The 10,664-nt window shown below is 39.4% G+C and overlaps 1 protein-coding gene across 8 annotated transcripts; it reads left to right on the top strand.

Annotated features, from left to right (window-relative positions):
* Positions 1-7,051: 7,051 nt before the first annotated feature.
* On the top strand, positions 7,052-10,174 carry hspb7 (heat shock protein family, member 7 (cardiovascular)). 8 transcript variants are annotated; one of them, XM_029506774.1, is made up of 4 exons: positions 7,059-7,447; positions 8,157-8,165; positions 9,232-9,356; positions 9,563-10,174. In XM_029506774.1, the coding sequence occupies exons 1-4, from the start codon at positions 7,267-7,269 to the stop codon at positions 9,740-9,742; spliced, it is 495 nt and encodes a 164-aa protein (XP_029362634.1). In that variant the 5' UTR covers positions 7,059-7,266; the 3' UTR covers positions 9,743-10,174. The 8 variants fall into 8 exon arrangements, with proteins under 8 accessions (XP_029362636.1, XP_029362632.1, XP_029362635.1 ...); XM_029506776.1 differs by lacking the exon at positions 8,157-8,165 and having other exon boundaries at positions 7,052-7,452; positions 9,228-9,356; positions 9,605-10,174; XM_029506772.1 differs by lacking the exon at positions 8,157-8,165 and having other exon boundaries at positions 7,053-7,447; positions 9,196-9,341.
* The last annotated feature ends 490 nt before the right edge of the window (positions 10,175-10,664 follow it).

The following is a 10,664-nucleotide window of genomic DNA, read 5'->3' as shown; positions in this document are numbered from 1 at the left end:
TATATAGTAAAATCATTATATTTCAAATTTAGATTGATAAAAACATGAATTTTACTTTCATTGCACATTGCACATTTGGAATTTGTCTTTGAGTGAATTTGTGTCTTTTTATCAATGTAATAGAGCATCTCACTGTGTAATATGAATAGTGCTCATAAAGGCAACAAAGATTCATATAGATTAACTCACTGATCACTGATTTTACAGTTTCATCTGACGCATGTGTCTTTCAGCGCCCCAAAGCCTCTTTAAGTTCATTGCTTTGATTTCCCAATTTGAACAGCAAGCAGCTCTTTGAAACAACTACAGTAAAAAAACAAAGCAAACAAAGCAACAAACAAAACAAACAAAAAAAAAACCCCTCCAACTAGACCATTATGTGTTGAGCCCTAACACAGCAGATTGACAAAGCAACTGGTCAGCAAAAATAACAAAATAACAAAAACATGATGTCTTTGGTTGGTGGGAGGAAATCGAAGCAATCATATGAAGCTGGTGAAAGTACCTGACAGTCTTTGGTCATCATGGATAACTACGGAACCTCAAACAGGGGACGAAGTTAAAACCAACAAAATGCGTCAGAGCAAAGTGTTCAGCCACTGTGTGTCACCAGAGCAGTTCATGGGAGCATAGCTATGTTTAATTTGACGGTGTGCTCATGAAATGAAGTTAGCAGCAGATGACCTTCCAGCTCAGCCGGTCTATCACTGTGGAATTTTCCTTCTGTCTACAACATTATGTAACACAGCAGCTGAAGCAGACACTACCCAAGCACAGTGTGCATGTGTGTGTGTGCTGAGGGGTTAAGGGGTGGGGTTGTGGGCAGAAAGGAATGAGCGCACAAAATCATACATTTTAAGGTGACTCAATGTCACATGTGGGCCAACACTGATTACTGACAACTGTCTCACATTAATTTGCCTTTGGCTCTTCCTCTCTCTCTGTTGTGAGTCATTCTTGTAATCCCGTAACGCTGACCTACTCCATGAAGTTATGTTTAGAACTTTTTTTTTTTTTTGATGAAGCAATTTTCTGTTACCTTAATAAGACTTATCAAGCTGTGCTTTGTATGAAATTAGACAAAAACAATACTAAGTTATTTATCAGTGACAGTGTACACAGATCACAGTATTGACAGTTATGATCAAAATAAACACCAGGAGGTGGGATCTGCTCTGAATGACGACTAGCCTTTGTATGTTTTAGCGTGTTTGCTCATGACCACTGCTGATCACCAAATTGTGACTTGAATACTTAATCAGCAGCTCTATTTTTCTTGTCTATGTACATTTTACTTTTATCCAAGTGAGGGCAGGCACGGCACCAGGATTTTTTCTCTCCCGGTGCTAAGGGGGAGCTTCACTGATACGTGGGGGTGCTAAGAAAATAATTGATTTTCATGACTTCAGTTACTTTATAAGAAGGTTCTCGTTTTTTCAATAAAAGCTTGAGGGGCTGAGCTGGGGCTACAGAGATTTTAGCACCCCTATAGCACCCCCTAGCCCCGGTGTGGCGCCACCCCTGAGTGAGGGACATGACTCAAGCTTGATTGTATTTATAAGTACTAGGAGGCATATCAAGTTGTTAAAGTTGTTGCAAAAGGACAAGCTCTAGACATGATACAATTGATTTTATTCAATTTTATTATAATATAATCAATAATTGTATTTTATCTTCTTTAGTATGGTTATGATATTCACTGAGTTTCTTGATACAAGTTTCCAGCTCAAAGTTTTTAATAATGATTGAAGGGTCCATACAGTATTGAAATTTTTTCCAGTGTTTTATCTGAAGTTTTAATTTCCATAACATGCTCTCTTCTCCATTTTCTGACTGACACATGACAAACCCAGACACAGGAAACAGATTGTGCCATTCGACTACAGCTTAGTAAAAATCATCAGAAAAAATATCTATAGTTAGATGATGGCCTAGCACCTTCAACCAAAGTCTTTTAAGGCATTGATTGCAGAGATGGACAATCTGGATATTCACAACATATTTGAATGAGGGAGAGGAGGGGCTTTCATTCTTGCAGTGGAGAGTGCAGCTTCTAAAAACAGCTTGACAAACAACAAATAGGCCAGTAAATGGGTTTAGAGAAAAGTCTCTCCTTTGCACCAACCAAAAGGACTCAAATCTTTACATCCCTCCATCTTCTACTGGTTTTCTGTTTCCAGTTGCAGGGGTTGTTGGAGCAAATTCCAGCTCACATTGGGTGAAGTCAGGGTTACCCTGGACAGGTCACCAGTCCAACACACAGAGAAAGACAGAGACAAACAGCTACTCACACTCACAGTCAGACCTACAGAAAATTTCACTAATAATAGTCACCAGTTGACCCAGGCATGATAGCTTTGGACAGTAGGAGGAAACTGGAGTACCTGAAGGAACAAGCACAGGGAGAACATGCAAATTCTGCACGGAAATGTTAGTAATTGTATTGTTCATCTCTAACTTAGAGCTTGTATAACTTTCAAAGAAGAAAGTCCAAATATTCACATATAATATATACCACGTCTGCATAATTTACCTAGTAAGGCTTTTGACCTTGAATTTTCAAGAAGCTGTTTCCTTCACTCCAATGCTCATTGGGTGACATCTATCTGTCATTTTGTATTGATTCAGAGCTTATTTTCTTATCAGAAAGTGTTACCAGTGACTTACTCATTCTGAAGAATAATCAGATAAATGCAAGTGCAAATACTGTAATTAAATTTACAGTTTAATTTGTTGCTCTCTGGGGCTTCTCTCTATCTTTTCACCTCATGCAACTGCTAACACTATATTTATCTTCTTTATTCTGACCTACATATTTGAAAGCCTTAAGGTGGCAATCACACTAGATGCTTAAAAAAGATCATGATGCATTTCTTTGAAGTTGTGCTACATTGAGATTCCCAACACTAACCCCATGACCAAACTGAAATGAGAAGTGAGATGTTTCACGATTTTAGAGACACCAGATGTGTACTAGCCAATGAAAAAGAATTGTGTCAGTTTCACTGTGTTTCAACTAAATCCATTTTTCATTCCTCTGAATCGTCTTTGCATTTAATGGCAAACTTTAACTTTAAAAGTCTTTCCTTCACGACTTGTTGAAGACCTATGGACTCTTCCCTTCTGCTGGTTTCTTATCATTCATCTCTCCTTGTCTAGACACCACAGGTGGACAGAGTACACAACTTCACTACTTTAGTAAAAGTACAGAAGTACCCAGAAGCCCACCTCCTTAAAGGGAAATGCTCAGGCCGGTCACACTGCAGCGGCCATGATACAAGTGAACGAGAGACTCAGTAGACAGATCCCCTAAAGTGGAGCTGTGTGGATATTAACCAGCTGTTTTAGCACAATATCTCATGTGCCACAAGTATCAACACACATTTCAATATAGTTCCCCATTGTTGAGCCAATTTTGTGTTTGTAAACCTTTCACCATCTAATCTCTTCAAAAAAGTAAAGCACATTGCAGTGTAAAAGTGAGGCAGCATGTCTTATTGTTTAGTCTGTTGTGTGAGTGATGCATGTAAGTGAATTTCCCTCAGGATAAATAAAGTAGACATCTATCATATATATATACATGTATATATGATAGATATCTATATAAAAAATGATATATCTGTTTCTCAGTTTCCCGGTAGGGGCAGATGATTAAATGGTGAAGAGTGACTGGGTAGACAGGACCAGAAAAGAGACCAGACCAGTTAAGAGAGACGCGGTTCGATTTCTGCTGCGGGCAGCCGAACACGCTAGGTTACTTGGTTAATTGGACTGGACTAATGCAGATATGGCTTCCCCCCAGGTCTTAGGCCGAACCAGGCCAGACTAGACCAGTAAAAAACAGAAGGAATCACCCACTGATATGACTTATTTATGGAGGAAAGGGGGACAGAATTGAATATACCAGTTCATTAAATGTAAAAAAATATAAATAATTATTTCACTATTTAATTAATAATTTCATGGTCCTGTTGCTGTGCTTCATTAATTTATTTTATCTGTCAAACTCACCCATCGAAGTTTGAGCCCCCCCCAAACAAATAGTTTGGCCACCGAGCCTTCGCTAAGCCCCGCCCCTCATTGGTTACTGTTGCGATGCTAGGCTGTTTTCTGAAGTTTGGTAGGAAAATGTCCAGTCATCATAAATCCGGTGATCAGGAAGAAAAATAAAAGAGAGTAAGAAAATAAAGGGCTATGAAAATTTCTGAAAAAATATATTTTTTAATAAAGGTGGTACCAGTGAAGCTGGGATGAGAAACGTAGAGCAAGGTAAGTAACGTAAGCTAACTGACCAGTACTAATGCTAACGTCCATTAGCCTAGCTTGTATTAAAGTCCGACACAAAATGTTATCTTTGACAGAAACGGCCGAGTTTGGTAGCTCCATCAGAAAGGAAGAGACAGAGAGGAGAGGGCTCCAGCTGCAGACAGGTGACATGGGAGGGTGAAAGATATTGACCACAAATTGAGAAGAAGTACTCCACCGCTGATGAGGATTTGGACGTGTTGTAAGTAATGTCACCAGAAGACATCCAAACACTGACTACAAGCTAATGGGTGATCATCTGAATGCAAGAGGTGTGCGTGTTCCAGGTAATAATACGGCCACGATATGTAATGTATAATTTAGAATGAAATAATACCAGATAGGAGTATTATACATTGTGGCCATATTCTTACCTGGAACACACACACAGAAGTGTGCGTTACAATTACAATTAAAAACAACAAACGAGTAATGTTAGACTAGTGCAAAAGTAGCGAGTAACAAGAGCATCAATAGAAATGTAGTGGTGTAAAAAGTACAATATTTGTCCTTCAAATGTAGTGAAGTGAAAGTAAAATTATCCCCCCAAAAGTACAGTAGGGTTTGATGCCAGCACTATCTCTGATTAACTTAAGTACTTTTCTTTGGTTCAATTTGTCTTACAATTTATTGAAAAAGACATACTTTGAGCTGGTAGATGCCGAAGACGTCCGTTCTATTCTGTGAGGTTAACACTAATGAGCTGCAATGGAGAAGGGTGGGAATTGGACAACTTTCAACTTCTTCCCATTCCTTTTTGAACATGGATAACTCCAAAAAATTTCATTATCTACCAAAGAATTTTTAGTACAATTTAAGTTAGTCTTGATCAATTATTGATTATTTGATTGGAAAAAAAGGATTGAATCTCATCTCATTAGTCATGGGGGGACTGGAGCCAATCCCAGCTGACATCTCAGGCGAGGGCAGGGTTCACACTGGACAAGTCACTTGTCTTCCACAATGGTAACGTACAGAATCATACTTAATAGATATATTTGTCGAATTAAACATTGTTTAAAAGATCCTGAGTCTTACTCTGCCAATAATTTTAGAATGCACATATCACTACATGGAAAAAAAGATACAATAGATACAAATTGAGATAACTGCTGAGTTGGTGCCTTTGTATCTTAGGTGTCCAATCATTTACCTCTCAAAGAAGACAAAGGTTATGAGTGGAACCAGAAGAGATGGAGAGTAATCTCTTTATTTGGGCTACTTTACTGTTGAGCTTGTGCACAAAAATGGGACTGTCTGGTAACAGGTTCAGTATCTTGAGACTGCCAGCCTTTTAGAGCCACTGATTTGATAAATGACTTTTATTTACATGAATAATTTAAAGAAAAGCTCTGTGAGTTTCATCAAATGTTTTGAAATCTGAGGCAACAGCTGACATCAGTTTTCTCCTTCTCTTGTTATAAAACTATTGAAAACACAGTTGCAGACTTACAGTAATAAACAAAATCAATCAGACTACCATGAGCTTTGATTTTGGTGATAGTCCCATTGGAGGTGTTACTAGCCAATAAAAGGCTGGTATGAGCAAACAATATCCCTGCTGTCACCAGGGAGCTGTGTGTGTGTGTTGAGGGGGATTCTGTGTGCTCGCTGGCAGGGAGCTTATGAGTTGCTGGGCTGGATTTAGATCTCCAGTGGGGGGGCACTGATACGATTCTAGTTGGTGTAACCATTTAAAACGTTGCTTTAAACCAAAAGATGGCAACTGGTTTGTGTGTTAGCTTTTTATTTAATTCCAGTTAACAGGCGACTGTGCATGAGAACCTGAGGTTTTGACATCATTCAATAAATCAGTCACATGTTGTACAGGTCGAATGGAGATGATCTTTAAATCGTGGACAGCCTGATCAAGGTTAAATTAACTAAAAATAAAGCAAAGGTTAAATATCTCATATAATACTGGTATTGTAATTCATACACACACACACAAATATGTACATGTTATGGATTAGCTATCAGCAACACTAACAAGAGAAGAGAGCAATGAGTGTTTTCTAATCACGCACAAGCTCCCCATGCAGATATTAATAGCCACAAAACAATGTCACTACTAAGTCCTCTGCTGCCGCTGACAGCTTTGTTTTCAAGCACATTCTTTCCATCTTTGTTTTGTTCTGTACTTACCCTCTGAGATAAGAGGCGAGTCCTGTTTTTCAATTTTCAACTCCTCTCTTCATCTAGCTCAGTGGGAGAATGCAGCATTTTCTGGCAAACGATATGGTTATGATGGTCACTGCTTAGAATGATTAACATTAAATTAATAACCCGATGAAAAAAAAAATCACAAAAGTCTGTAATGAGATGAAGCCATGTTGTGAAGACACTGCACTTGATGCCATTTGATGGGACAACCACGTGAGGATCCGCTTTAAGTGCAAAGATGTGATACTAGATATTAAAAAACACAGAAGAACTGGCCAGATGGAGCAATAGAGTACATAGGGATTTAAAGAGGGGAGGGAGACGTTATTTCAGGGATGGTGTGAGTGGAATGACAACTGTTGCCCCCCCCCGGCTCTTTCCCTACACCTCTCTGTTAAATCGTTTTCTCTCTCCGGCTCTTAACCTCAGGGCACGTCAATGCCCAGAAGTTTTCCAACCACAGACCCTTCTCTCCATCACTGCGCATCTGATGATAAATTTAGAACATTATTATGCTTTCCCAATGAGCTGTGACACACGTGCACACCTCACAACTGCACATGGGATCAGACAGTATATAAAGGCCCGTGGTCAGTGGCAACAGGATAGTGGGAAGTTACCTTACAGAAACAAGAAAAAAATAAAATAGAAAGAAAAGTAGTCCGCTGTGTGTATTGTTTTTAACATTCACATCTCTGGAAGAATCCCAGAGACCCAACCAGAAGAATCATCTCTCTCCGCCTCCTTTCTTCTCTCCCATTACTCTCCTGCTCTACCGTACCCAGCACACAGCCATCCATGAGTGTAACCAACTCCTCTGCCTATCGATCGGAGCGTAGTTTCCACCAAACTTCATCCTCATCATCCTCGTCCTCATCCTCATCCTCTGGGAACCCATACATGGAGAAAAGCCGGGGACTGTTTGCTGAGGACTTTGGCTCCTTCATGAGGCCTGGGAGCGACGCCTTGGGGTTTTCCAGTAAGTTTGAAAAGTAATGTTTAGTCTCTGTAGCTCCCTCGATATAAACAAACTGGAATAAAATAACTCCAGTGAAATGAATAGGCAGTTTTGACCGTGAGGTAGGTTCATCTCTGCTTGGAAGCCATTTATCTGCAGTGTGGTCTTTTTCTCCATAAATTGGTGAGATAACACATCAGTTTAGGAGGAGGTAAAACAGTGGACAGGGTTTAACAAGCAAAATGACTCTGGTATAGTGTGTGTTTGAAAAAACTGGATATCTAAATGAGAATGATCGCTTAATGCTGATGGATAGTGTATCTATCCAACTACCTGTTGAAGGTGGATTTTTTTTTTTGGTCAGCTTACTATTCCAGGTTTGTCAAAAGCAGGCACTTCTCAGTAACTGCTTCATCATGTGTCTTACGAATGTGTGGATCTAATCTCACTGCTCTGTGTAAGATCGTTGCTAGTGCACACTGACGTGTAAATATCTGACATCTGATCATCAAATGGACTCAGACTCTGTGTGCTCCATGTGTCGGGGTTTTCATAATTTTGGAACCATGGTTGTTACACCGCAAGTGCTGCACAGGAGCTCGAGGGTGGGTGCAGCCAGCGGGGAAAGTGCGCGCACACACACACACACATACACACACTGGGGAATGCTGGATTGACTGCCAGCACTGTGACTTCACACAGTTAGTATCTGTGATGATGCCTGCATAAGGAAGGACCAGTTGGTTGCCCAGTGACCAGTGTATACACACACACTCATTTAGAATGATGTCACGTAATCAAACCAAACTGAATGTGAAGTCAGAACTTCAGTCAGCCAGTTCGAGTTAGGTAATGTGTTAAAGTTCATGAGCTCATGTGCCACCATCAAGTTCTTCATCAAGCTCAGAATCACCAGGGGCAGGCAGTTGTCACTGACAATGACTCAGGCTCTATTATTACCTAACTATATCATGACCTTTTTCCATGCAGATTTTCTTGACAATTTTCATGTTAACAATGAATCAGATTAGTCATTTGATCCAAACCCAGAGCTTATTACCACCCATCTCCAACTGTTCCCTTAATTTCATAGATTCTGTGGCCTCTTTAAACTGATTGGCTCTCCATCCCACAAATTTATCAACTATATACAACTCCAGCTTCTTTTTTAGCTTTCAAAGCTCTTATAGACCAACTTTATGATTCCTGCGTACCTATAGAGGGCTGGCAAGGTTAGTAGCTAGCTCAGAAGCACAAGGCTGTGGTGTGGTTCCTACCTTTAGCAGCAGAGAGCTCAGTTGTGCATTTTTGAAAGAAGAGTTGAAGACAGATTGTACAATCTTCGTTACGAAGCACGTTCACGAAAGTGAATGAATAAATGGAAAATCATGGTCAACAAATTGGTTTAAGGTAACTATAGGTTTAATTAATTATTTGAAAATGTTCTCCATCAGGGAGCTTTCAAGCATGTGTTTAAATGTAACAGATAGATAACCCCTAATTGGCTGCACTGAGGAAAAACTGCCACTATATTAATGGATGAACATTTTGTATATGAAAAAAATTAATAAATTGAGGTTTAGTTTTTGTACTAAAATCAGGATACTGCATTACAGCTTTAACGTTTCAATAATATGGTGTTGACTTGTAAATAAGGTGTCTGTTAAATGTCTCTATCCAGTCCCTGATGAAACTACACCTGCAGCTAAAAACTATTTTCAGAGCACACAGATGTAAGAAATGAAACTATAAATTTGTTTACTTTTGAGGCCAAACATCTCTTTCTCAACTTGTGGTGGTTCCAGGTGGAGCTGGAAATATTAAAACTCTCGGGGATTCGTACCAGTTCACAGTTGATGTGCGGGACTTCTCCCCTGAAGATGTCATTGTCACAACATCCAACAACCAAATAGAAGTTCGTGCGGAAAAGGTAGACAACTTACTTTCTGATTTGGACTGATGCCATTTTGCATGACTCTGTGACATTAAAAGAAAAGTGTCAGTATGGAAACCTCAGACTAAAACCGTATTAACAAGAATCTGTTGCCTTCATCAGTAAACAGAAGAAAAAGTCACCAACACATCTATCCTCAAGTTACTAAACAGAGCTCATCTCTAATTTTCCTTCCTTGATAGTTGGCCCAGGATGGTTCAGTGATGAACACATTCACCCACAAGTGCCAGCTACCTGAGGATGTGGATCCCACTTCAGTCACCTCATCACTTGGTGCCGAGGGTACCCTAACAGTCCGGGCACGGAGACACCCGGCCAAACACGAGCTTGCACAGACCTTCCGCACAGAGATAAAGATCTAGAGATGGAAGCCTTTCTGATTGCAAACCCCTTAAAGATGTTCTGTTGTTGTTGTTTTTTTTTTTTGTTTGTTACTTTCTCTTTTTCCTGTTTTCACTGAAACCATTCTACATCTAACACTCGGAGAGTTGACATTGTGTTCTGTCAAACATGCCACATCCTCTCTCCATCACTGCCACGATCCCTGTTGCTCTTCGTATAAATTTTAGTCCACCAGACACTGCACCCATAGGACAAGCCTGTACATAACGGATTGAGACATTGGGGTTGGTCATGTACAGCATTTTCATGCACACACAGACACACTGCAATTAACTGATTAAATCACTCCTATTCGAACACAGATTTCCCAATTTCAACAATTGATGATTGTTCATTAATAATAATTTATTGTATTTTATTATTTGTGCAAATAAAATACTTCTTTGACAGTAAACATCCTGATCTGTGTGAGCCTCTTGATTTTCACACAGCCTAACATACAGGCTGATGTATGAGCTGTGACTGTGAGGGGTGATCTATATCAGTTTATCTGAGAATGTAATAACAGAAAGATCAATACTTTGATTCATTTAGATATTTTGTGGAAAACAATTCCACATTCCAATTCCATAAAACCTCCCCCAACCTCCCTTTCAAAGTAATTGAAATATAGTAAAAAATAATAGATAATGCAAGGTTATGGCCAGAGCATATCCTGTATTTATTCCTGCCATTGCATTGACTTTGAGTGCTGACATTAGTACTCGAATTTGGAGTAAATCATTTGTTGCTGTTGCAAATAAAAAAAAAACAAACCTACCAATTAAAAATAATTAAAAGAAGATTAGGAATCTTGTCACCGTAACACTTTTTGAAAAGTTAAATATATCTCATACAGTAGCACTGTTTCTATGGTGGACATTAAGGTGGATGAGTGTTATC

The sequence above is a fragment of the Echeneis naucrates genome, chromosome 7 (assembly GCF_900963305.1).
Source record: "Echeneis naucrates chromosome 7, fEcheNa1.1, whole genome shotgun sequence".
Classification (NCBI taxonomy): Eukaryota; Metazoa; Chordata; class Actinopteri; order Carangiformes; family Echeneidae; genus Echeneis; species Echeneis naucrates.
The sequence above is the reverse complement of the archived record's forward strand: the minus strand, read 5'-3'. Positions and strand labels throughout refer to the sequence as shown.